The sequence below is a fragment of the Thermochaetoides thermophila genome, assembly GCF_000221225.1.
Source record: "Thermochaetoides thermophila DSM 1495 unplaced genomic scaffold scf7180000011806, whole genome shotgun sequence".
NCBI lineage: Eukaryota > Fungi > Ascomycota > Sordariomycetes > Sordariales > Chaetomiaceae > Thermochaetoides > Thermochaetoides thermophila.
Genome location: NW_006383023.1, coordinates 1691803 through 1719150, shown reverse-complemented (window position 1 = coordinate 1719150; position 27348 = coordinate 1691803). Strand labels below are relative to the sequence as shown.

The 27348-nt window shown below is 51.2% G+C and overlaps 5 protein-coding genes and 1 non-coding gene across 6 annotated transcripts; 2 read left to right on the top strand and 4 right to left on the bottom strand.

The window, feature by feature from the left end:
* Window positions 1-49: 49 nt before the first annotated feature.
* On the bottom strand, window positions 50-2483 carry CTHT_0004840 (uncharacterized protein; the record flags this gene model as incomplete). The annotated part of the gene is made up of 4 exons (XM_006690960.1): window positions 50-372; window positions 435-702; window positions 761-824; window positions 883-2483. 4 exons carry the CDS (start codon window positions 2481-2483, stop codon window positions 50-52), a joined length of 2256 nt encoding a protein of 751 aa, XP_006691023.1.
* Window positions 2484-5305: 2822 nt separating this feature from the next.
* Window positions 5306-6785, bottom strand: CTHT_0004830 (uncharacterized protein; the record flags this gene model as incomplete). The annotated part of the gene is made up of 3 exons (XM_006690959.1): window positions 5306-5627; window positions 5749-5879; window positions 5940-6785. 3 exons carry the CDS (start codon window positions 6783-6785, stop codon window positions 5306-5308), a joined length of 1299 nt encoding a protein of 432 aa, XP_006691022.1.
* Window positions 6786-7887: 1102 nt separating this feature from the next.
* CTHT_0004820 (uncharacterized protein) lies at window positions 7888-8962 on the bottom strand (the record flags this gene model as incomplete). Its single annotated transcript, XM_006690958.1, has 3 exons — window positions 7888-8480; window positions 8541-8758; window positions 8823-8962. The coding sequence occupies 3 exons, from the start codon at window positions 8960-8962 to the stop codon at window positions 7888-7890; spliced, it is 951 nt and encodes a 316-aa protein (XP_006691021.1).
* Window positions 8963-9762: 800 nt separating this feature from the next.
* CTHT_0004810 (putative GTP-binding protein) lies at window positions 9763-10742 on the bottom strand (the record flags this gene model as incomplete). Its single annotated transcript, XM_006690957.1, has 5 exons — window positions 9763-9896; window positions 9987-10067; window positions 10127-10552; window positions 10629-10641; window positions 10722-10742. 5 exons carry the CDS (start codon window positions 10740-10742, stop codon window positions 9763-9765), a joined length of 675 nt encoding a protein of 224 aa, XP_006691020.1.
* Window positions 10743-12297: 1555 nt separating this feature from the next.
* Window positions 12298-16698, top strand: CTHT_0004800 (putative chromatin binding protein; the record flags this gene model as incomplete). The annotated part of the gene is made up of 1 exon (XM_006690956.1): window positions 12298-16698. The coding sequence occupies one exon, from the start codon at window positions 12298-12300 to the stop codon at window positions 16696-16698; it is 4401 nt and encodes a 1466-aa protein (XP_006691019.1).
* A 1446-nt stretch (window positions 16699-18144) lies between these two features.
* On the top strand, window positions 18145-18249 carry CTHT_0004790. The gene is made up of 2 exons: window positions 18145-18182; window positions 18213-18249. It is a non-coding gene; the product is annotated as a tRNA-Gly (tRNA).
* The last annotated feature ends 9099 nt before the right edge of the window (window positions 18250-27348 follow it).

Genomic DNA, 27348 nt, shown 5'->3' with positions numbered 1-27348 from the left:
CCTTCAAAACCCAGCAATCATTCCTTACTCTCCCCCTTTTTTTTCTCAATCAAGCCTTCTCCTCCTCAGTGGTCTCACCCACCTCCTCAGGCGGCGTCATCCTCTCCAGAATAAACTGCTGTACGTCCTGGAAGTGTGTCGCCATCATCGCTGAGAGGCCCTTAGCCTCGCTACGAATGACGTTGCCGAAACGACGCTTGAGGACTTTGCGTGCCAGGTCGGCGTCGGCCCAGCAGGCATGGTCGTTCGTGACATAGACCTGCGAGTTGTTCTTATACCATTGGGACAGCTCCGTGTCGACGTCCGACTTGACGGGGCGGAGGGCGCCGTTCACGAAGTTGACTACGCCGGAGACGCGGCGTTTGACGTCCGCTGTATACATTGTTAGTAACGCTTACGATGGTTAGGGGGCAGGGGAAGAGAGGAACACATACGCCTATAAATCAGGAGCATCTTAATACCGAGATAGGCGTTGCCCACGCCCATGAGGAAGATGTCTTCGACGCAGTCATACAGCTGGAGGTAGTTGTCCCAGATGTAGCACATGAGGTCCTGGATCTGGGCTTGCAGCGTGCGCTCGTCAGCGCGCGGGGTGTAGGCATCGGTGTCCTCAGGATGCGTGATGTAGTGCGGTACATTGATGTCCATGACGGCAAAGTCCTTGCTGATGGCCCAGTCGATGTAGCGGAGGACGCCATCGGTCTGTATACTATCAGTCAACTGCCCATTCTTTCTTTTGGGGAAGCTATAATCGACTTACCACCCAAGCATTGTGCGGCTCAACACGGTTATCAAGTGGATCAGGCTGCGCATGAAGTTCCGGACTAGAGGCCGATGTCAGCATCCCTTCTTACCTATAAGCCATCTCCAAGGTGAACCCACGGATCATGCACAATAACCAACAATCTCCTCGCCTCCGAAATGCCTCTCGTCACCAGCACCTGGTTCTCAAACGACTTATACAGCACATCCCGCTGGATATACAACGGCAGCATCCCATGCTTCTCACTCAGCACCTGCCGCTGCGCACGCCTGACTACATCATGCAGCCTCGACGAATCCTGTAGCTGCAGCTCCTGGACATCCACCACGCCGGGCCGCATGCACTCCCAATATGGCGCATGATACGCCTGCACCTTGGCCAACACCTTGGCCGCCTCGCGACTGATCTTGGGGATCTCCATCTTCGGCGGCGGTTCGCCCATGAGCGTCTGGGCAACGGCCAGCGCTGATTTCGAGATTGCTTCAAGATCGTACCCGCCCTCTAGGCACACCGCAACCTTTCCTCCCGCAAGGGACATCAACATATGCGTCATGTGGGCGTAGCATGCAGGAGTCACAAAGCAGGCGCCGAGCTCATCGCCCGCGGCGGCATCAAAACCGGCCGAGATGATCACCAAGTCGGGGTTGAACTCGTGCGCGATGGGCATGACGATCTTCTGGAAAGCCGCCATGTACTCGCCGTCACCCATACCCTGGTCATGCCAGCCGATGTTGACGTTCTTGCCCAGGCCGGGCCCCGCACCGCAATGCTCGATCCCTCCGTCTGGCGTCATCGGGTTGTCGGGCTTACCGGGATAGAACTCGCCGTTGCGGTAGACGTGAAGCGAGATGTAGAGGATGTTGGGGTCGTCGTAGAAGAGGTTTTGGATGCCGTTGCCGTGGTGGACGTCCCAGTCCAGGATAAGAATCTTGCGGCAGAGGTCCGGATAGTCGGCCTGGCAAATTTTGGCGGCAATTGGGACGTTGTTGAAGAGGCAGAAGCCCATGGGCTGGTCATACTCGGCGTGGTGACCTGGGGGCCGGATAATGGCGAAGGCGTTCTTCACTACGCCAGTGACCACGCTCTTGCACGTCTCGATCGCGCCGCCAGCTGAGATGAGGGATGCTTCGTAGGTCATGCTCCCGACGTAAAGCGAATCGCGACCTTGGTCCATGATGGCAGAGAGATGGCGCAGCTCTTGGGTAGACTTGCGCGACAGCTCCTCGACCCAGAGATAGTGTCTCGGGTGGTGAACCATGCAGATCTCCTCCTTGGTAGCCGGTCGTGCAGGAATCCTCCACATGTACTTCGTCGGCTCAGTTTTGATAATACGTGCCAGCTCGGCATCCGACCCGGTAAAGACAAGCCCGGCCTTCTTAAAGGTCTGCATGATGTGCTCGATGCGCGAAGGATCTTCCGGATGGTGCGGATTAGGCCCAAAGTCGGCGTTGGCATGCAGCTTCATGCGATCATCATAGCAGCACCCTGTGGGGAGTAGCCCGCGACGACGGAAGTGCTCTGGGTACACGAGCTGGCTAGAACTGCCGCCCTCCTCCTCCTCCTCCTCCTCGCCCTTGGACGTGCCCGCTGTGCTCTGGACGTTGGTCGTCTCCAGCGAGCTCTCGCCCGTCGTCGCGTCCCTGAAGCCATTGGAGGCCAAGGGCCCATCGGTCATGCGATGGTCCTCGCCGTCCATGATGACGTCGTCGTGGGCATCCATCCTGGGCTGTTAGCCGCAGGACGGGTGCCGGAAGGGGTAGTGGAGAGTCTCAGCTTCGAGCAGTCAGCAACCGGTCGCCAAGATGTGAAAAGCATGAGCAGACGATAGAAGTGAAGTGAATCAGCAAAGAGGATTAGTTAAAGAAAAAGGAACCTCAATGAGAGGACCGCGAACAAGATGCTTGTCCACCTTGACTGAAGCAGGCAAGACTACTTACCGGCTTTCTTTTATTGAAACCAATAAACAAGTCTGCTGCCTCAGAATGATAGCGTGATGATCAGGACAGGGCGGGATGACACGTGAGGGAGATGAGAATCAAGAATCAAGTGTAAGAGCTGAAGCGAGAAGTGCAGGGGAGGAGGAGGAGTGCCCAAGACCAGAAGCAGGCAGGCGCTATTGGGGTTAGCAAACCGAATGAGACGAATATGTTAGATGGGAATAAAAATACAATCGGATAGAACGATAGGGGCTCAGTGACGATGCGTCGGGCGAAGAGAGAAGACAGGGCCGACTAAACATGGAACTTCATCCCAACTCTCACTGGCTTCGAGCCGCAGCTGAAGTGAGAAGTGATCAGCCCAAACGAAGAGACTGCTTCCAACAGGAAGGCCCATATACGAATAAAGACAACAAAATATCATCTCTCACATACCAAGAGTGCAAGTTTATGCCTGCGCGATCAAGCTCTGGAGTGACAGTGTTGCGCGCGCAGCGATGAATCGATTCGTTTCACTTAAGACACACTCCTTGTGAGCTTGTCAGTTGAGTTTTGTCTTGGCTTGGAGTGTTGATATTCTCCAGCATGAGTGGCTGGGTGACCAGCGCCCACTGGCCCGAGTGCCAAGTTGCCCCCTGTTACAGAATATTCGGTTGGCTAAGCGGTTTTGGGGAGTTCAGGATTGAAGTAGTGCAAGTAGAGACAAATCACTTTGCAGAATGGCAGTACCAGAAGGCAATTTGTAATTAAAATGTTCCAAGTAGTAATAAAGCTTTAATTACTGATGTTCTTGGGAAGCCATGTCGCTAAAGCTTCATGCTGGCGTGGCACTTGGGATATTCTGTATCAGGTCCCATCTTGTAGCGTGTAGTGGGGCGCTACAGCCAGCAGCAATTTGGTCTGGGTCTCATAGGACTTGCACCAGTCCAAACACGAAGATCAAGTTCAACTTTGGACAACTACAAGCTCTAAGTCGTGAAATGCTTAGATGTTCGAATTTTCAATAGAGAAGGTCTACTTGCAGTTTGCAGGTGATGTCAAGATTCCTCCCTGAAAACATTACCATTGGGCCTCTAATGAGAGACCGCCAGTCATGAACATACCTGTGCCAACTTTGGACGTGTATGGGATTAGCATAGGACAAAAAGGTTTAGCCAGATTCCCATTATTTTTGCTCCTGTCTATTTCCCGTTCTATACTTCGCCATAAGAAAGGACATGGGGAGTTTCTAGCCATAATGGTAGTCAAGCACCAGCGTCAACAAGCAGGCGACCAAGACTAGTCTTCTATCTCTTCTTTCCTGTTACATCTCAAGTTCTCTTTCTCCTGCATAAACATTTCACAACCATTGTAGAGTGAAACTGATGAGACTGCGTCAAGCAAGTGCCATACTTATCATGAAGGAAGATGGTCTTCCCAGCATGCTTTGTATATTGGCGGGTAGCGTCATATCACTCTACACGAAGTCATCCGTTATTCTACATCCCCTCTGCCGTCACTGTTGTCCATCACAAATTACAGAGCTATCAGAACCGGATACATGTTTCCTATGTCTGAGCCCAGCTAAACACATGGGTAAAGATAGCTCCAGAGAAGCCGAACTTGACGGATCCTCGTATCCAGGATTCTCCAGCCTCGCCACTCTGAAAGAACTTCCTAGTCGTCTTGTGGGAATTCCCCAAAGGCAAGCCGTTCTTAAGCAGTAATTCACCATTCCTCTGCCAGCTGTTGGCCCCCTTTAATTTCATCACGCTGGGTAGGCTCCTAAAGGCTAGTAGTATCTTTTTAGGCCATGCATGTTATTCTCCGATGATTCCCACATGACCCATCACTTTTGGGAGCGCGTGAGCATCTGCTCGCATGACCGCAGCACTCAGGTTGCATCTGCGATTGCTGAACTCCTCTTAGTCAAGGCCTGCAGGGCTTACACAATGCTGGCCATAATGGCTGTTGCGGCCGGCCATTGGACCTCTCCCATTACTGCAAAGTGCCCTCTTCACCACGGCGAAGCCACCTCCCACTTTTGAGCTTTGACAGTCTTGGTGAGTAGCATTCTCCATCCCTATTTGTTCTCCCTAGTATTGTCTTCCAACATATTGTCTCCTGAGAGGGCCCATGAAAAGAACTCGCGCTTGTTGCTGCCGAGCACACTAGTCATGACCTTGCTCCTCGTTCTCTGCCCGCTATTGTCTTACCGCAATCCTCTGGCTTTGCCCACCATGGAGCCCATTCGATCTCCATAGTATTCTTATTGGATATCAAGAGTTGAATTCGGTTCCAGATCGCTTTGTGATCGATGGATGAAGAATGGGCTAGTGACAGAAGTTTGCTGGGGTAATAACAGATATTGCTAGAGTTTCGTTAAAGTGAAAGTAGAGATGTTCCCAGCTCGATGTGATCACCCACAGCTGCGTTGAGCATGTTGAGCGCAGAGGGAGGGAAGTCATAACACTCTCTGAAACCCCTGCTGCATACCGTCCCGTGCTAGTGCCCAGCCTCACTGCCCTTATCGTCACCACACATGCTTTGGGAGAACACAAGCGACACATTCAACCTCCGTTGTAATCCCCAAAGACAATCCATTTACCCCAATACTAAACCTACACTAATTCACAAACATCTCCTCTATCCTACCAACAAGTTCCTGCACTAAGAGTTCCATTTCCGCAGCTGTTTGTGGCATGTGCGGCAAAGGCTGCGACTGCAGTCGCGGCTGTGATAGGCTCTGGGAGCCTGAGCTGCTTTGTGAGGAGGAAGACCCCGAGTTCCGATCCAGGTCCAGGATTCCTCCCTGGTGATCAGGGAATCCAACAGCCGGCAAGGCCCAGTTCTGCTCGCCAGGGAAGAAGATGCCGAGACCTTGGCGCTCGGTTAAGAGGTCGGAGATTGCCTGGGTTAGGGATTCGGTACAGAAGTGGTTTTCGGAGCTGTGTTAGATAAGAAAGTATTAGTGATATGGTATGGGCAGTAGGAAGAAGGGGGCTGTTCAGCACACACCACTGCCGATGCAACTCAATAAACTGCATCACACTACTTTTCGTCGCATACCGGTGTCTGAAAACCAGCAAATGCAAAACCTCCTCGGGACGAAGCTTCATAATCGTTCCCAGCATCTGCTCACTCTCAAAATCATCCCCCCACCCAATTCTCGCGGCCTCAGCACCGGTAAACTCATCTCCCTATCATCCAAAGTCAGTGACAGCTACTTTAACCAGATCCATATCCAATGAAAAACTTACTGTAACCTTCTTAACAACACCCTCACTAGGACAAACCTCCCTCCCCACAGCAGCACGCACCGTCCGCCACAAATCACACAGCTCTCTCACTGTTGACGTGGTAAACCTCCTTAAAAAGTCCATCCTCATATTCTGCCACTCCTCCTCCAGCATGTACCATCCGCCTGCTTCCAGAATCTCAGTGCTAAGGCTGCATACCCCTAGTATTGTTGGCGTGTGGAAGTGGCTTGCATACAGCCACCAGATGTAAAGCGCGCGTCGCAGGCGGCGGAGTTCATGTGGCCGTAGGGCACGGCCATGCTCGGGACAGTCGGCGAAGCGTAGGTATTGGAAGGTGGATTGCCAGCGGAAGATGGCGCGGCAAAAGTTGAGGAGGGGTCGGAGGTGAAGAGGGGAGAGGGAGGCAAGATAGGTGGTTTCGGTCTCAATATCCTCGTCATCCTTCTTGTTCTCATTGTCCAGGTTCTCCTGTTCATCCTCGTGATTGATGATCTGCTGGTGGTGATGGTGGTGGTGGTGGTGGTGGTGGTGATGGTGATGGTGATGATGATGCCCCTCATCCTCCTCGTATTTTGGGAGCACAGCCTCCTCAAAGGCTTCATTAAATAGTACAACAGGAGAGAAATCCCGAGCCACAATGGCTGGGAAGATGTGGGCCCAGTGGGCGGTGATGATGTTTCGCAGCCAGCGGGAGGAGCAGAAGAGGATGTCGAATGAGGGGAAGTCGAGGTAGGAGATGATCTCAATGATGATCTCGACAGGCATGTCAGAAAGCCCCAGGGAGCATGCCTCCTCGGCCTCGACAGCGGACGGCTGTGGCTCGGATGTCTTGGAAAAGGACGCCATCTTCTTGAATCAGGTCGGTTCGAAGCCGTGAATGTGAACTAGTCACAATAATGATAATGGACTTTGTCGAAGAAAGGAAGAATAAACTTGCTCGCACTGAGGAAAAGAAGCCTGTTATACCCTGTCAGCCAGACCCGTGCCGTTGCCGCGATCAACAGCACTCGCAAGAGCCACGCACCTAACCATCCACTCAGACGCACGCTTGCTATTATAAGGACCAGCGTTTTGTCCTCACCGAAACAGACGGACTTCCTAGACAGGTGAAGGCAATAGGAAAGTAATCAATCACCCAATGTTCTCCAACTTCCCGTTTTGTGTCCTACACAGTGCCTTGGGGCTTGCGAACGATGTTGGAGAAAAGCGACAACCCTATGTTTTACAACCCACAACCTCCTATGTCGCGGCCACCCCGTCAGTGGGGCCTTCACAGAGAACAGAGGAGGAGTAAGAAGTGAAGGCGTCAGCAGCCTTCAGGTTTGTATGGCATGACGAGCATTGGAGTGGCACTAAGGCTGCCGCCGGGCGGCGCCAAGTTGATGTCATCTGCCAAGATAAGGGTTTCTAGAAGATGTAGAAGAGTAACAGATGCATGGGCTGGCAAGGGGTCGGTCAAATGGGACCAGTTGGGGAAGTAGAGGCCGGTTGGGGCAGGATACTAAAAAGATGGAAGAAGATCAGGACATATTGATAGGGGTATTTGCAGCACGATGTTGATAGCGGGACGGAAGACGCGCGGCGCGATACCTTGTGGTTGTCTGAGCCGCGGCCCTGGCGCTGTCGGCATCGGGTTTCGAGGGGCCGACGATCCGTGTCTTGGCAAAACTGTGAGCCATCGGAGAAAGACGACCAGGCAAACTTCTCAAGATATTGTCACAGTCAAGTGCTCAAGACATTGAAATTGCTTCTCAAGACACTGGAACTAGATCTGAAAGCGTCAAACCGACATATATGCATCTACAATAGCATAGATCACAAGGAGTCCCACTCACAACGTCGCCGTAGATAGAACAAAATCCATGTGTGCTGTCCCAAAACCACGCAGAACGCCATGAATTAATGATAGTAAATAAGAAATCCCAGACAATGTGTCCCCTACCCCAGCTCAAGCAAACAGCTCCCGGGTATCAAGATCATCCTTCTTCTTTGGGGTGCTCTCATCCAGACCCAGCTGCCTCTTACGCGCCAATAAATCGCGCTGCTGCTCCATACGAGCATGATGGCGCGCCGCCTTAGCCTTGCGCAGCTCAGCACGAATCTTGTTGGGCGAGATGAAGCGCTTATTCTCGTATAGAATCGGCCCGCCGAACGAGCCCTCTTGGATGATGATAGGCGTCAGGACAAATCGCGGGCCGATCTCAATCAGGTTGATGTCGGTGTCCTTGCTACCGGGCTTAGCCGCCTTCGGCTTTTCGGTCTCACCCTCCTCCCTCTTGTCGGCCTCGCCCTTAACCTTTTCAACCTCACGGATCTCGTAGTTGCGCACCCAGATCTTGCCGTCCGCGACGCTAAACGAGAGAACATGGTCGATGAACGGCTTCGACTTCTTGTGTCCCTGCGGCACACCAAACGTGTGTAGGAAAAGCTCCTTGATTACCTTGAGGTATGGTTCTTGCTCGAAGGCGGCATCGAAGGAGAGGATGGGGCGGGAGCCCTTGAGGCAGTTGCCTTGGAAATGCAGCTCCTCCATTGTGTGCACTACAGACACGTGTTAGCGCGATCCTTCCTAAGCTCGCCAGTCGCAGGTCTCCCACTCACAGTTCTGCGCATAAAACTTCACCGTTGGCCCGTTCGGAACCTTGCTGAACCACATGTAGAGATCCTTCCCTTTCCTCGCCTCGAAGAACAGGACATTATTGCAGTTGTAGAGCTCGGCAAGCTCGCACAGCTCGTACAGTCGGGACTTGGTGTCAAACTTGGCATCTTTCCGGCCATGTGGGAGCATCGACGCGAGGTCGTTGAGAAGGTGCCGGTGTCTGCGAAACCCCCTGTCAGTCCTGCGCTCCCATATCGACAGTCGATGAGTTCGAAGTCCCATACCTGTAAGTGACACCTCTTGATGACAGAACCAGCACTCTCTGCTTGTTCTTCCTCTCGGCAATGATGTTCGATCGATCCTCCTTGTCCTTATCCTCCTTCGACCCCGTCACCTTCGCTATCGTCTTGTACACCGCAGCCATTTTGTGACTATTATTTGGTAGTTGACTAGTGTTGAATGTGAATTAATTCTTGGCGGGGCCTTCAATTGCAGCCGTCGCGACGAGGATGCTCTTCGACAAAAAAAGTTCGGCGGTCGCTGCGATAAGTGTTGGCCCCCACCCACTGATAAGCCTTATCGGTCGTCTGAGAGCCAGGGCGGTCAGGGGTCAATCGACGAAATGACCGACAGGCTCGTGCCCCCGAAACTTCAAAACATGAAACAAATGCGCGGAAATTTGCCAGAGCTTATTTGTTGGGTAGACAGGTGGCCCAGATAGCCCGCGTCAAAGGACTTGTTATGATTTTTTGGTGATTTTTGATTGCTGAAGGAAATGAAGCGGAGAACTTGTATCGCGATAACGATGCAAATCCCCATTTCTCCATATTGTAAAGTTTAAGGGAATCAAATACAGGACCCTACGTTGTTCATGGCCCTCAAGATCTCGCATCTTCTGAACAAATGGCCAGAAAAGCCATGACGTATAGATGACATAGGTATCATTGGGGTCCATTCAACTAGCTGCGGTCGTAATCCATGCGTGATCGGGAGTAATCGAGGTCGGCGTAGTAACCGTGACAAGAAGTCCCAAAAAAACCAGCATGGGCCAAGTATAAAGGCAGCAATTAAGAACAAACAAAAGAGAAGAAAAGAGATCATCCCCAACGTCCCAAGGTTAGCAGATCCGTTATCCCCATGGCCCGTAAAATAGTTGCCTCCGGTGGTGTGTTTGGTTTCGTATCAGACATAAGTGACGCCATAAGATCGTATCTGTCGTGCCTATTAACAGCAGCCCTTCTGCTCCTCCTGTGATTTCTCCTGGCTCAGGGAGATGTTGTTGCCTTGGCTTGGGTCGAACTTCTTGCTCACGTCACCCTCCTCCGCCAGGCTCTTGCTGGAGACAATCTGGTAGATGGCTGGAGAACTAGTCAGCTGGGCGTGTTCGAGAAAACAACAACCAATAACGCGACATGTGAGAGACAAGGGAAGAGAGCGGGTTCACGTACAGGTAAGAATCTCTTGAAAGGCCAGGTCTACGTTAGTGGCCTCAAGGGCCGAGGTCTCGATAAACGACAGCCCGTGCTCGGCTGCGGTGTTATATGTTAGCTGCTACCCCGGGCACACATCGATGGACCTAAGCACATACCGGCAAAGGCCTTGCCGTCCTCGGTCGACACAGCTCTCAGATGCCGCTTATCAGTCTTATTGCCGACAAGCATAATAACAATGTTGCTGTCGGCATGGTCGCGTAGCTCCTTTAGCCACCGGGATACGTTCTCGAAAGACGAGCTCTTGCCGATGTCGTAGACGAGCAGCGCGCCGACAGCTCCCCGGTAGTAGGCAGAGGTGATGGCGCGGTACCGTTCCTGCCCTGCCGTATCCCAGATCTGAGCCTTGATTGTCTTTCCGTCAATCTGGATCGACCGTGTGGCGAACTCGACGCCGATAGTCGATTTGGAATCTAGGTTGAACTCATTGCGCGTGAATCGACTGAGCAGGTTGGACTTGCCGACACCCGAATCACCGATCAACACGACTGCACGTGACGGAATCGCCCAGGAGTCAGCGAGAGCTATTTTTCGCGACGGAAGCTGAGGGGTAGAAAGAGGGATATCGAAGGATCTACTGAACAGAAGTAGATGGCGCACCTTTGAAGAGGAACTGTCAAGGGGGGGAGGACTGGGTTAGCGCAAAGGCGCGCACACGCTTGGGACAGGCGGAACGGTGAGTAGGGGCCTTACATCGTACTCGTCGTTGGCCATGGCTGCGGTAGGAAGTTATGCGCGCAAGAGGAATCAACTGACTCGGAATGGATCGACGAACTGGCGATGCGTGATGGGTTGCTTTGTGCAAAATGCAAGTCTGCAGGGTGACTGTCTAAGGGGAGTAAGGAGGGTTGGCCGGTGCGGCTCGGGAAGGTGGGTCGTTTTGATCCAGGTTGGTTCAAGCGTTACTGACGGCCAGTGGCGGTGCCTGATCTGTATGACGGATTACGGAGCAATACGCCGAGATTACGCTTACCAGTCTGACGGACCAGGCATCATGCCAACTTACGTCCACGCATAAAGAGCCGCGTAATTAGCTGTTTGGGGCCCATAAGGTGTAAAAGCGTTCGTTCAAAGACTTGGGATTTTGCTGTTGCCTTCGATATCTCTGATTCAAGACGATCAGACACGGTTGAAAGCCTGTCTTGCTTGGAAAATGGTATCCATATACTATAACGCAAGGACCAGGGCCCTCCTTTCGGAAATGCTGATCTCTACTAATCCTTATAGATGCAAACACAGCATGGAGGCCACAGCTCATGTGTCCTGCATGACTATTGACATGTTGGCATCTCTCATCAAAGATGACGGAAAGGAAGCCGCATCAGATCCGGCCGGCTGGTGCAGTGTACCTGTAACGGCGGTAACATACGCGTTACCACTCTATTTTGGCATAGCGGTGCCAACGGATGTAAGATCTCCAAAACGGTTTGGAAGAGCGGCCTGGATGCTGGCATTGTGGGTCTCTGCCTCGCGTCTGATTTGCTGGACGGTGACTCCATCGAAACGGACAGCACCTTGCGCCTTCCAAGAACGCCATTAATCATCACGAAGAATCAGCAACCGACTCGACTGAACAAGATTATTTTTATCATCCTCTATGAATTTCCAATATTTTCTATAAAATTGCCGCTTTCATTCATAAAGTATCGCAGGATGTTCTACAAAGGATCAAATTGATATTACTTCCGAAACAATTGGCAGCCTTTCTTGTGAGTTTCACACCAAGACTTTTCGTTCTTGGTCAAGGGTTGACCTTCATCTGAAGTCCAACAGCAAGCTCACCTGGAGCTCAACGGTAGAGCCTCGGCTCTCTATATTCGATGAAAAATATACGCACTCCAAGAAAAGTGTGATTATAGAACTCTTGTGCCGCCAGACCTTCGCCTAATTCCTGCCCGCTGGTTTGTGGTACTTAAGGAGCTCAATTGTTTTGAGAGTTAATATTCGAGCCCACCCTGACCAGGTCGCCTCGCATCGAAAATCAAACTCAAATTGAGCGTCGGAAGTTTGACCACAGACCTCACTGGTCACGCCTCGGAATGATTTTTAACAGCTCGTTCGAGGAAAATCAAAGCGTGAATGACTCCCTAGCATCAGTTGACGTCACTGCATTTGTTCAACATCTAGACCTATTTTACACAGTCTCTTTCCACTCATTGAACGGTTTGGCTAGGAGGACTCTTGAACAAAGGTGAATAGGCAAAGAGTATTCACCAATGTGGTGATATTAAGCTATTCGAGAGTTGTTGGGGAACCCCAAAAACCCGACATGTTCAAGCTCGAACCAAGGACCTCTTTCGAGGTCCCTCCCGACCAGCCGGATGTTGATGATGACGATATTTCGTTAACATCAACAATTCCTGAGGAACATGACCCGGATGAAGAGTTCGAAGTTGAGGAAATCTTGGCTGAGGATAAAAGCCCAAACGGCAAGATGTACTACTTAATAAAGTGGGCAGGCTTCCCGCTGCATGAAAGCACTTGGGAACCTGAAGATAACATAAAAGGTAATGAACTCTTGCCGATGTGGGAAGAAGAGAAGGCCAGGCAGCGTGCCGGCCTAAGCAAGCCTTTCGAGCTCAGTGACTTCCACGAAGCTCAAGCCAGAGTTAAGAGAGAACACCAAGAGCGGCACCGCCGTCGCAATGCTAAGCGGAAACGACTGGGACTGCCCTTAACTCCTCCATTTGACGATGAGGACATTACCGACAATGAGGCTCAAGAAATTAGTGAGATCGAGGATTTAAGCCCTAAGTCTGTACCACTCCATAAAACACGACCACCTATCCCAGCAAAGAGGACAAAGGCATCTTCCGGTTCAGAAACGGTCCGGAGATCATCTGCCTCTTCGCTATCTGGACTGTCCAAAGCCCAACGAAATGAAAGTAGGAGGTCAAGTATTGGAGATGATAAGTCGAGCTCACGCAGCTCCTCATCAACGAAGCGCGATCAAGCTGTGCCCCCTCCTGGCGTATCTCGAAAGCCCAGCAAGACACCAGGCGAATCAACGATAAAAGCTGCCATCTCATCGACATCAGTACCAAAACAGCCTGATATTACTGGGGCCAAGTCGAAACTAAAAGCCAAAAGGAGCGCCGTTCAGCCAGCGGGAAATATCTTCGTCAGTGGAAAGATCATAAATCCTCGACCAAATCTCACAAATGCTATGTCCGACCCGACAAAAGAGCCCAAGTTATTTCATAAACATCACTACCGCAGATTGGCGGAGAAGCGCAGCCGAGATACCGAGGACATTGCGCCAGCAGATCCATCGAAGCTCCCAGTCCCTCTGTTCAATCTCTCTAAGGGGCCAGATGCGATTAGAAGATCATCTGCATCGAATGGCAAACCCGATAGACCCGGTCTGTTTGTTTCCCAGTCCGATAGCGCCAGCCCAGTAACGCCTGTCAACCCATCACTAACGACAACTGTTCCAAGCGCGGCGCCGCCTGCCCTACGGACTTTCACCACAGATGAGCCGGCAAAGAAGAAGCGCAAATCCGTCCGGTTTCTGGACGACGACGTCCCTCCAGCACAGGAGCCCGAACCCATGGACATTGACAGCCCTGGGAACCGTCAAAACAGCATCGTTGACCCCCCTGAGCCAGGCGTCCAGCCGGCCAGACCTTGCTTGGACTTTGATAGTTGGAAGCGTCCTCCAGAAACTCAATCTACCCAGAAGCGCCTCATAGCCGGCAAGATATCCCTGCAAGCGACATTCAACAACCTGCCGAAGGAGGAGCTTCCCCAGCATGAATGGCTGAACGACTTTCTCTCTAAGGAGACCATCGAGTTTACGCATTCATGTTTCGTCAACGCGGTAGCAACTCAGCTGAGCTGGCTTCTTCGAGAGCCTCTGGCATGTGGCACTATTGTGTCTTCGGACCATCAGATCCTTGACCAGGTGGCAGAATACCTGACAGCCGGGTTATTGGGGCTATACTGCGGAAAGACCGAATACAATATCATTGTGTACCCGGCCAAGTGCGACGACTGGAAGACGCTTCCCTTGGGCCAAGAGCCGGAAAACACCAACGACACAGCCGTTCTAAGATTCTTCATCTTCGTCGCGACCCAGGACTGCCGGCTTATGCTTCCTCCTTTGCCTGATGAGCTACCAGTCCCTAGCACGCCAGCTGCTGAAACAGAACAGGCAGAGGATACACAAGAGAAGAAGAAGCCAGAAAAGAATGACCGCACAAAGTCCGAGCAGGGAGTTGTGCCTACAGCTCGAACCCTCCTTATGAAGCGATTCTTCGGCTTGGAGTACGAAAAATTGTTCCCCGCAGACAAATTTCGACTCAAGCCTGATACCTTCTTCTTAGCAGTCCCTAGGTCAAGACAGGAGCCCATGAAGATGATCTACCATTGGCTACGGGACTGTAATCCAGAGTGCCAGGTCTACAACAGCCTGAGCCCGGGTAGCTGGCAGGCTTTTCGGGCTCGTGTTGAGGCTAACGCTGGAGTGATCATTATCCATGAATCACTGGCGTGGTCTCTTCGCCGGTTTCCAGATCTGTCAAAGTTTCTTCGGGGGAAAAAAGATGAATACTGGTGCTTGACGGAGCCCATGCATCGGCTTCCCATGTATCCATCTATCGCGCCGTCAGAGAATGCTCGCCCCGGGGAGATGCGGCTTATTCGGCTCTTTCCCTATCGCACAGTCATCATGTTAACGCCCAGCTTCATGGTCACAGCTCCCCGGCAAACCTTTGAACTCTTGAGTTGGTTCACGGCCTTTGCTTGGGGATTCTACTACCGACTTATCGTACCTTACAACTTCCACGAGTACTTGTTCGAGGTGGCCGAAGACAAAAAGGGGCAACGCGAGTTTGCGCTTAAGAGGTATCGCGGATGTATACCTCCCGATATCGAAGCCGCGATTGATACCGAAGAGGACAGCAAATACCGGATGGCTGTGGCCAACATTGCTTCAGAGCTGAACTTTGTTCGGGGAGCTTGCGGGGGACTACATGCGCATAGAGAGAACGAATGCACCGTTATCTATGCCGACCAGTCGATCGACCCAAATGACGAGCAAAGCCTAGTCAATTGGCTGGGCTGGTGGTCTATCTTGCGCGCTGACCAGTTCCGCAAGTTCTATGTTGTCGGATCAAGCCATAAGAAAGGAGACCGCAGAGCGGAGCTGCGCATACGAATCCCCAAGTATTCCAAGGTGACGCTGAACGATCCGGATGCCGTTATGGACATTATCCAGGAGATGAATAACCAGGCAGATGATGAGGAAGACGGGAAGATGGAGAGGAGCCAGCAGCAACGGCAGCTCGAGCTGGTGCAACAGCACCAGAGAGGATGGTCATTCCAAAGTGATCTCATTCCGATAGAAAATTTTGCAAGGATCTCGGACTATCTGGATCACCTTGAATACAGCCTTGACCTGCCCAAGGAACGGCGTCGTTGGGTTCTCTACAAGTTTCCGGTGTCCTGGTACGACATCCAAATGGCCGACTATTATGACGACACGCAGCTCCTGTACAACAGGATCAACGAATGGTTCAACTTCGCATGGCCCTTCGGTGGACCTTCTAAGAAGTCCCCTTACAACACATATGTCGGCTTCTTCTACACCACCGACGACGACTGGGATCCGGATAACCCTCCCGACGGAAAGGCCCCCAAACCGGTGAAGCGGTATCCCTGGCTCGCGATCTACCGGCCTGTTAACCCTCACATCAAGCCTTTTCAACGGACTGAGGTGATCATCTGGGATGCCCGCGCCAAAACCAAATTTAGGGGTAAAGAGAGAATACCTGAGAAGGAGCTCGTCTGGATGCAGCGCGCCATGATTCAGCATATCCGTGAATATGGCGACCAGACTAATCACGGGACTTATCTCGACCGCGGCTGGCTTGGGGGGTTTGAGTGGCCTGCCGACTGTGACAGCCCTTACCTCTTCGACGTGACCCTGCGTTTCCTCGAGCGCATGCTGGTCGACCTCAAAACTTTCCTCCCCGCGCCAGAGCACGCCATGATCTCTAGAGGCTACAGGCCTATAAACTTCGATAACATTCAGGATACCACTGCCGCCAGCCTTTCGTCCGCCAACCGCCTGCCCCTTGACCGTCCGGACCGTCTTAACGGTGATGCGAGCGCGGCAATCGACATTGATAGCAGCGATGATAATGGTAATAGCCGCTCGGCAACTTTTGTGCCGTCGGAAGATTCTGACGATGAGGACGCTGATGACGACCCCGAAAACACGCGTATTATCTTCCACCCGCCGCGGGCAACTAGGTCTTTTAACCCCCCTGCCACTGGGCAATCTTCCTCTTGCACTGAAACAGCCACGGCGCCAACGTCGGCATCACTCTACCTCCGCTCGAAATGCCGTAATCGTCTCTATGAGGAGGCTCGTCTGGCGAGACTCCAGCGGAAGGCTCGCTTACGCGAGGGTAGGCATGAAGAAGATGATGATGGGAAGATGCTGTACTCATTCTTGCCGACTCTTGAATGGTACAAGGATTGGCAGGAGGAAGGGAGGGATTTTAAGCATCTGAATGTGGATGAGTGGGAGAGGATTTTTCCGCTGTTAAAGATCAGTTCGGGATTGGAATCTGGAGCGACGTTGACGGCTGGGGGTGTTAGTGCTGGGTCTGTTGCTGGAACTGTGCCGGGAAATGCTGCGGGGAGTAGAGCAGTTAAGGAATAAAAATGATCCCAACCTTTTTTTTGAAGGGGGGGGGGGGGAGGGGAGACAACGAGCAGGCGTGATGACCAGGCACAGGGATCAAGAGCATGAAGAGTTGGTGCAGGCTATGTGAATAATAGAGGAAGAGTGGTTATTTGGTAAATTCTGACAGGAGTAGCTGTGAAGACTGGACTTCATATCAGGACGAAATTCTGTAGGGAGTGTGGTAGTTGTTATGTTGACGGTATTATGTACGACTACGACCTTGTTGGTAAACCTATGTCAGACTTAATGAGCGAGTTCAAGCTCGTGTTGGCTTTTGGATTCGTCATTTACTGAAGTAGGATGGCATGTCAGTCGGAGTGTCTGGACTTCTACATTAAGTTCATTACTGATGGCAACTTGGACACTGAGAGGATGACTGTGATTGGTTGACGACAGATGACAGAAAAAGTGACTATGTAAACACTGTTCATGTGCAGTAGGTAATAGCAGTTGTTGGGCTTGCCTGCCTGAGATGCTTAGTAGTTCTACATAGGTATCATAATATAATTTCTATCAACAAAAGCCTGTCTCTGTAAATGATATTCTACACGGAGAGATTATCAATGCATGTTCGGGTAAATGGAAAGCTCAACATCGTGTGTGAAGCCCTTTGTCTCACGCCAGTGTTGAAGGGTCATGAGCCTTTGTATTAAGTTCTCAAAAAGTTCACCTCCTATCTTGATGATAAGGATGTTGGTACGTTCTCCTGTGGGCGAGTCGGGCTATCAAATGACGCAGGCTCAGAACACTGGACACCTAAACACACAAGCACTGCACGGTGAGTATGTGGAAGAAATGGTCGTCAAGACTTGAGGAACTAATTACTAGCATAAGTATTTGGGCAGCCTAAACCGAGTAGTAACGGGTTATATAAAAAGAGTTTAACCAATCTTTACATTGCCTATCATGAAGCCATATCCGCTCTATCCATAGCATTCGCAATCTCTATGCGGCTGTCTTATAATCTTACTGGATTTCTTTCCAAGCAGCTTCAACCTACTGACAAGCGGACTTGTCCCAACTCAATGATGCTCTGGGTCTTTAATTGCCAGACCTCTTTCAACATTGCACTCTAAGCACTTTTCCTCTAGTCCAGGAAGAATTACCTGGTTTTAGTCTTACTTTTCATCATGCTGCGTCCACCTATGCCCTAGTTTTCTCCGAAGGTGATGTAACCCATCGACATGACTGGGCAGGGCGAACTTTGGTCGAAACAGCTAAAGCTATGATGAATACATCCCTATCTCTTGCAAATGAGCTGTGTAAACTCTCTCAAATTCGAGCCCCACAACACATCTGAACTCTTCACTGCCACATCACCCAAACTGCTTGGCAGTCGTCCTACTGACCCTGACGCGTCCCAGCTCCACTCAAAATCTTTTCGATCCGACTGTTTCCCTAATCCGAAATTCGCTCCTGCAAGCGCCAGTGGTTTAGTGGTAAAATTCATCGTTGCCATCCCGCCCTCATCCCAAGATGTGGGATACAACGCTCGATGAGCCCCGCGTTCGATTCGCGGCTGGCGCATAGTTTTTTGACTTCCGTAGTCAACAGGACTTGAGTTCTTCTGGACCTGGGGTGCTATTTTGTGGTTTATTTTGTGGGAGTGTTTCGGTTTGCTTTGTTTAGTGAGACTTGTTGCTGGGGTAGAGTCATCATACGGAGTACGGTTCAATACGTCTGTTCTAATTGGATCGATGGAAGTGGAGGAACGACGATGGTAAAACTGGAGAGAAGGTGACTATACACGGCCCTTGCGCACAAAAACTTATTGAAAGCAGTGCTTGAGATTCAAGAGCAGCTGTAAACATCTCGCAAAAAACGCGTACAGTCTTGTTGGACTCCGAGTCTTCCTGGAGACGAAGTGTAGGTAACCCTTCAAGGACTCCTCAGGATACGAACACCCGTATGTAGGACACTCATCACGGGCTCAGAGCTTCCACAGAGCTGAACCCTCAGCCCAACTTACCTCTGGTGTCACTTCATCCAGTTCCTCAAGCCCTACGGACATGTACTGTTCTATTCCATACCTGCCTACTGTCTGACAGAACCAGGAACTACGAGATGGCACTAACGTAGCCGTATCACAGGTACAACAACTCCCCTGACATGTTTCTTTGTTTAGCATCCCGACAACTCTCAGGAGAGAGAAGAGTTTGCACCCTCTGAAACAACTCCGAGACGACTCCGGGAAGCCCGATTTCCCTCGGCGCTGAAAGCGCTTTTTTGCGAGGGACGGGACGGTTTTGCCATATTCGTGTCGCTCATTCTTCCAACGGAGCAAACGGAGACTTGTTTCTCATCCTAGAGGTAGACACGAGATGACCCTGAATACCCTTCATTCCGGTGTTTTCCGTACAAAGGGGCAAGCGCAGTAGGCAGTTTGTGGGCCTATCTACGCAAATAGTCGTCTGCGTCAATCGGTGAAAAAGATGGAGGATCCTGAATACACGGAGTAGCCCCGAGCCAAGCCTTTGCTTGCCCCTGGTGGTGTTAACAGCCGGCACCCATAGACGACGGTCTCGACCACTTCGCCGGCCAGACCCAAAGCTGTGGCAAACTCCAAGGGTAGGGAAGCGTCCCATAGGGCAGCCGAAATCCCCATGCGATGGCCCATCTCAGCCTCGGGCTTCCCAAGCATTTAGCGACCAGAGGCTTATCCCCAGATTCTTTCCGCCCTTCGCCGAAGGGGATGGTGGCTATTAGTCCTTACCAGTTGGGGCTGTGCATTCAAATGCCGGAGCAATTTGTACATAGTTGGGAATATGTTTCTGTTGCCCAGACGGGTAGGCGGAGAGGCCGAGTTCTTGGGTTGGAGGATCAGCCATTGGGAGTTTTCATTGACCGTGTATTTTACCACGAACTCGTTCGGATTGGCTACCCGAGAGAGGAGTCTGCTGAGAGGTGTCGATGTGTGAATGATAATGTCAGCATGCAGAAATCCCATCGCGCATTCTGTTGTAGATGCATGTAAGCACATGGTCAAAATTTCTGGTGATCTTCTGGATGCAGAGTTGCCACTGCCCAACTCCTACGTAAACCATACCGCGTGGCTGAGGTTAGAGAGCACGCATGGATGAATTGACAACCTCCAAAGGAGGGTCGAGTAGTCAGACAGCGAGAAGAGAGCACTCAATCTGTTCACCTTTACCCAATACCGACGCTTATGCACACATACACGAATGTCCCTGGCTTTCGGTCACTCAACTCTCCCTGCCATAATCCGTACCGGCACCGCCTTCTTCTCGCCAAACAAGACCACATGTACACACACATACCCACACACACACACAGAGCCCACAACCAGTCGGCCAAGTTACCAGGCCAGGAAGTGTAGTGCCGAGATGCAGACGTGGGGTTCAGGGTCAAGAGAAAACAAAGATCAGAGCCATTGCCCATCCCATTCCATGCCGTCCCTCTTATCTCATTGACGAACCAGAGGGCAGAGAAAGGTGAAAAATTTTCTTGGGCCACAGTGTCAGAACTTTGTTTCCTTGAGCCCTTGGACTTTCGGCAATTGAGAGAGACGGGGGCAAGGGCAAAGGAGGATCGCAATCACACAGTAAGTCAGGCCACGAGTGCAAGTAAAGTAAGCTGGTCCTTGTCAATGTTGGAAAGAACACGCGTCACGCGTGCGCTGAACAGTTGGTGCAAATAAACTACCATGGCATGCGCGTGGCATACTGAAGGGGTAGAGCAAAACTTTGTGGAGGAATTGAAGGAACAGAAACCTTGACATCTTCATTGTGCAGTTGCGCTCACTGTGTGCCAAAACAGGATAAATTATCGTCTCATAAAGGAGTATATGGCCTTGTCACCCACAGGTGGTGAGACGAGTAAGAGAAACGAAAAAGCCAAGGCTCTTTGTTCTGTTATGGTAGGTGAAGGTTGCTGCGGTTTTTTTTGGTACCGTGCCGGCGCAGAAACGCTGGGATCACACACGCTTGGCTGCTCAAGCAGTTGGTTGGCTCCGTTGGCTTTGAGAGAGTCTGCTCACAAAGCTTCATGCTCTGTTCGTTGGGCTTTCGCCCAGCAAGGTAGAAGACATCTCGATACCTTCTATGGTTTTGGTTAGGGTTAGTCAGCACAACACTGTGTACCCAGCAGAGCCGAGAAAAGGGTGCCATGGAGAGACGGAAAAAGCAAACAAAACCATCACCGACAAACCGTCTATTTAAACACCCAGCCACAGCTGTTTAACGAACTACAGCATCAATAACGAACGGAGAACAGTGCCTGTACAGATCCGAAATCCGTAATGCTGCGTATATCACTGAAAGTTGGACCCAGACAATGTGAGTCATGATGATCTGAACCGATCTTGGCAACGGCAGCCCAGGGGGTGCTCTGATGATCAGCCGACATGCAGGACGTGAATCCCGAGCAACTGGGTCATTGCACGGGTTGAGGAGCACTCCACAGGTTTTGAACAAGCGTTGTGAGTGTGCCGGTGTGAGCTTGGATTCGCCGGTGCTTTTAACAAGTGTTCTTGGGCGAAACGCAAGTCTTGTTTCTGCTGGTCGGTCTTTTGGATGGTTTGGGATGTCTGTGTGGCGGCTGGGTTCTGCAACTATGAGTTGGGGACAATGTCAATCTCGCAGTGAGAGGCTGACTATGCATCCATCTACCTCCCCAGGCTAGTTGCACTCCTCCCTGCTTGACTGCTTGATAGTAAACATCCTCTCGAGAACATCTCGAAGGTACCAGAAGTCTCATCAACATTAAAACTTTGCATGTAAAGAATTTCTGAGTGCGTCTTAATGAGAACCAGATGAAGCGCACAAATGGTACCCCCAGTGCGGAAGCATTGTAGAGTAGCGTAGCATTGCTCCTGCAACAGCGGGATCCTTCTCCGAGGAACCACCACGAGAGGAGAAAGGGCGTGCAACGGCAGGCGTTTGAAGAAGCCCAGAATGCAACCTTACAATGTGTCGGGACGTGCTTGGTGTGTGGGCATGGTTCACACTTCCTGTTTGCCCTGTCTACCATCAAAAGATGAAGCTGTCACTTTGTCACTGTCAAAAATGGTGAGGGGCTACCCTAATACACTTGTAGCAGCACAGTGGATCCCTAGAAATGGGAGCCCCACTGTCCTGAGCTTCGAGAAGTGCTCACTGAATCCACACAGTGCAGATATTATGGATTCATTTATCGCTCACACGCTGTCACTTGATTTCACAAGCACAGTAAGCGACATTGATCAAGACTGTAAAATGGGAGATGAGATGAAAGACTAACACCAACTTCAGCTAGAAGATGGAGGGGCACAACCATATGTGTTAACTGGAAGAACATGCAAGAGGTAGTCAGCCAAACCTTTCTAGCTTATGTGGCACTGAATAGAGAGGGTTTGGAATTGTTTTAGTGCCGAGTATTCATTGTTCTCCCATTAGCGTCAACATCAGATACCCGCTGCCCTGATGGCTGCAACAAAACCTCCAAACACTCCCCTCCATTTCGGCAGTTTGGAGTTTATGAATGAAAAACTTGTCATAGCACAATCTAGATCACGCTGGCACCCTATCAGGCTTAGACGTATCGTGTTTAAGAATTGGAGATGTAACTACTGGGCCTGTTGGAAACTTGGATCTCAACTTCTGCGGCGAAGCGAGCAGTGTGGTCTCATGATAATACTCTCCGTTTCTATGACTCACGTCAAAGCTCCGTCTGGTAACTGTACACTGTGAAATTTAACGGTTGACAGTACATTGATACAGTATCTCCACTCCTCTGTAACGGAATATTTTGGCTTTTTTTTTCTGGCTGCCTCCGTTGGCACCCAGAACGGCGAACGTCACTTCCTTTGTTCCTTCTTGACGACCTGACATTGCAAACCAGGCTTCTTGTTCCTGCTGAGATCTGAGATTGGCAAGTTAGGTTACCAACACCCCAATCGACCACCTTTATTCCTTTACGTTTTTTGCATAGCATTGCACATGCTCTCTTGTCACATCTTACTGCTACAGTAACAAGAAGACATGTTAGAGATATGGCTTACTAGGGCTGAATCATACATCTGACTTGCAGCAATTAACCACTACGTAAAAATATAAAGCTCAACAACCACAGTTATGGATATATGCAGTCTTTCCATTTGCTCTTAAAATGCTCAAATAACCACGCGGTGCGTGAACTGCGCTTCAACAACCAAAAAGTTTTCTTTCAGCCAAGAAATAGCGGCGTTTTACTACAAGAAGAATTATCAGCCCATCAAAATCATGTCAGGTACCACACACCCAAATATACCTCAAAACTCACCAGCATGGGTATGTGAGAGCACATCACCAGGTCACATGACAGGTTTCCGATGCATCGCAACGCCCAGGCAACCAGCCAGATTTCGACTTTTCTGGATCCGCCCGTGGCTTCCCACTCCTCCATAATATGGGCGGATGGGGATGCTTGATGCATGAAGGGCAAGACGGGAAATTTGATGATGAGAAGCCCAAAAAAACTTTCTTGCGCTTATTACTATTGGGAATGGTTACTAGTTTCGTTCCCGCACTGTTTGCTTTGCCTTTGTGCCCAACAAAGGGGACGAGACGGTTCCAGCCAACAGACCTGTGGCGTAAGCACCTTCTGTCTCTCGGTTTCCTCTCCGATGGAATAAGATGATGAGGCACAGTTGTCTGATGCGACCTGGCGTGGGGGGCAGGGGCAAACCGCAAAAAATTTCTTAATCCAGGTATCTATCTCATGTGAAAAGGCGTTGATGATGAGGACGGTATCGGCAACTGTTACAAGCGCCAGTCATTCACTTTAGCCTCGTCATCGCCATGTCCGACTTGAAACCGTATCATTTCCTTGTAGACGCAAGCCCGGCCGGACGGACATATGGCAAGGTAAAGGGAAAGCTCTTGACCAGTCAGGGATGGTTGGTGATCTCCGTCCGGGATGCACAGCCGGGTGCTAATGCAGGAACGAATGCAGACGAGAGCATGTCAAAGAGCAGAATTCCGTCAGCTTGCAGGCTGCAGGACGCATAGCCTGCCCACCCACCCGTCTGCCGCCGCACCCAAACCCCAAAGCCAGAAACCCCCTTCATGCCAAGGCTGCTGGTGGTGGTGGTGCAGTGTGTAAGTGACTTTGACGCCTTGACGCCCAAGGTACCGGTACATCACTAGCCGACTGCGGTAGGCTGAAGGCCGTTCCGTAATATAAGGACCCAAAAAAGTCACTGTCACCAACCATCGATTGGTTGACAGCAACACACAGACATACACCGTCCGGAAAAACCAGGCAATAAATCCAATTCAGCTGCCCCGTTTTAGCTCACCTCACTCTTCACCAAGCCGCTCTCCTATAACCATAGGCCAGACAACGGCCAACACGGGCGAACTGGTCTCGCAACATGCGGGGCTGGGACTGGACGGCTCAGAAACAGTTCTGTTCACCGTTCGGAGTTCAAGCGGCTACTTCCCTCGAAATAATTTGCTAGATAACTGAAACCAGGACCCATCGGCGAAGATACCCAGGGCTCCACACGCGGGTCATGCATCCATAGCCATCCACATGTGAAGTTGTGACCTGTAAAGGCTCACGGCTGGGAACAGCTTACCAACTAGCATCCAGAAGCAGCCGTGTCATCCTTTTTGTGGTTCATGGTGCCTGCCCCTAAGTACGATTCTCCAGATAATAGATGAAGAACTGCATTTGTCAGGTTGGGGCAAGGTATCGACATTGGGACTTGGGGAGGGACAAAAGGTATCACCGTGAGGCTTTGTGTTGCTGGGAGTCTAGATTCTGGTTGCCATCTTCCCAGCTAAACATTTCGAGATGTTGAAACTGCTCCTAGACAAAATAGAAAATCGATCATCTTCGTCTCGGCACTTACCTGCACGGCGCAGTGAAGCTACTGCAAGTTAATTCCGGATCTCGGATCCGTCGTACTGGTTCGCATCCATGATGCGAACAGTTCACAGCTGGAGTCGTCACGATTGCTCCCCTGGATCATCAATCGCAGGTGGGGAGCGCTAGGACGCAAATCCACTTGGGCATACCCAGGCGAGATTAAGACTGAGATTAGCAGGCTTCTAGAAGTCTTCTGCTGCACTGCGGGAGTGGATTGGCTGGACGGAACGCGGACTCAAACTGGGGCCTTTCCGTTTCTTGGCCGTCCAGGGCTTAGCAACTTCATCTTGCAAGTCCCATCCTTCCAAAGCTGTGGCTATGCATAATGTGGTTCTGGCTAGCCCTGCTAAAACTTCTTGATCGGGTTGTCGTGATTTCCGCCTGGGATGAAAGCCGGTATGGTATTTTGACTCTCTTCTGCTGTCATGGGTACCGACCGTCTGGATGCTCGGGGGCAACCCCCGCCCTTTGCTGCGAGGGCGCCAGGTGGCTTTTCCTGAAAAGGGCTGCCCGTGCCCAGCGGTTTGGGTGTCTCGGGCGTCTGAGTCGACCTCTTCAATATGTTCAATAGTGCAGAGCATGTAGCCGATTCCTTAATGTGGTAACCGTGAATGATGCGGACATAGATCGATGTGACGCACATAGCCTTGCACACGGACGTAGCTGATGTTGTGCAACTTGTCTTTTCCGAGCATCTCAAATGCATTTAGGTGCCTGAACTTTGAGGTTGGGAGCACTTAGTGAACCTGAGTTAGAGGTAACTTTCACCAAAGCAGCATCACTGCAGCACTTGGAGCAACACAAGAGCTCTCAGCTCTTCTCAGCTCCTCTGCCAGGAGTGACAAAACCCTGTGCTGCCCGGGAAAGAAAAAAGGGTTACGATGACCTTAACGAGTAATTCAGTCGAGAACTGGCGGCTTTTGGCGATCTTTAGCGGAAGCTCGTGATACTGGCCGATCCAAATCGTATCGTAAGACCGTTGGGATTGGTGTTGACGCGGTGGCTATGGAGCAGAGGTTGGTCTGAGAGGTTTGGAGCCACACTTGCACCATAATTCCAGAAATGCATGCTTCTCCGCTTTGGCCTGAACTCTCCTATATGGCGTGGGCAAATGCCGTCTTTCATTAATTCTGCTTTGCTATTGTTTTCTCAAACTCTGGATTATCTTGGTATCTGATTCGGCATCAGGTGACTGGCTCTCATTGCTCTATTCGCAGACTCGGCCGTTATCAAGTATCAATTGTACGTCCCGTGTCCGGCTTTCTCTAAGGTTGATTTTGTGCGTTAGAGACGGCACAGTGCCTTCCCGAGACTGTTATCTTTGCCAATTTACACACATAAACTCAATTGGCAGTATAGTTGACTATCCCGCCAGGTCAATTACACGGAGCAACACAATCGTCGCCAACTGTTGCATCATAGCTACCTGAACCTGTCAACGTAAGGCACATAGCATGGCTGAAAGTCCACACATGGTGCCTGCGGTGAAGCCTGAGGGTGTAAACTAAATGTCTATACCACAGCTGAGAGCTTGACTCGTCGGGTCATCAGCTGCAAGCGGGCGAACTGGTGATCCGTTGCCTTGCCGCTCGACACATAAACTTCTGCAAGCTGCCTTCGTGCATCCAGCTCGGGATCCTTCCCATTGGTCTTTGTCCGAAGCCGAGGCTTCACATTCGGCCGACGGAACTTTCGTAGGGACTCTGATGACGATGACGACGACGACTATTAGTATCATGACGACATCCCTTTGAATCGTAGTCTGTGCAAGGGAGGACAAAGGCTTGAGCCGAGCGGCGGAAGCCAGCTTAGCATGTGATGTGCCTTGTAGATAGAATTCGTCGCCGTCGCACAGAGATCGTCTCCCAATGCAAGGCATACGGGGACGAGCTCGTGTTGGACCTGGCACGTCAAAAAGTTGAAAGGCTGAAAAGCCTCTCAAGCAACCCAACGCACGGCCCCGTGTTGTGCGATGTGTGGCGGTTTCGGAAAACGGACCCGGAAAGGCTCGGGGCTTGGTCCCTGAGCAGCCGTCACCGGCCGGCCGAAGTATGCTGCGGAGAGCGCCGATCGGTGTTCGGGCCAAGCATCAATGAGCAAGGTATGTGCTGCTACTGTCTTGGATCAGGAGATCGAAGAAGCACGAAGATGAGAGGTTTTGAGATCCTTCTGAGATCCCTCGGAAAAAAGGCCAGGAATAGGGCGATTGGGTGACGCAGTGCCACAACAATTACTTGACCGGGTACATCGCCAGACGGCAGGCGGATGCAGTGCACAGATGCATGGCGGATCTTCTGGGGGATGTGTCGGGTTTGTGGAGATGTGTGGCCGGGAAGTGTCTCGATGGTCGAAACTCATTCCAAAGTGACGCCAGGCCTCGGTGATTGGAGTCCAGAACCTATGGAGTCTTAGGCTTTCAGCGGCTGGAGCTGGCGATGCCTTGAGGACCGCTCGCAGGCTGACAGCGCACCTGACCCGGCGACGGACGCAAAACTGCAGAAAACAGACCAGACATGGTATCAATGGCCGATGGTTCAGGCATGATCGCCGATGGTCGCGCCGAAGTTGCTCGAAGACCCGGAGTTTGCGGTGGTCTGGCGGCGAGCATGGACGATATGGACAAGAACAGATAAGTTTGCTGCAGGCCAGGAGTGCAAACGCAGCAGGCTAACTGGAGACCAAACACGTGGAAAGACGCAAGGAAAGCTAAATTGTAAGGGCAAAAGTGTCAAGCCATTTTCTGCGACGCTGGATCGGAAGTTGCAGCCGACGTTG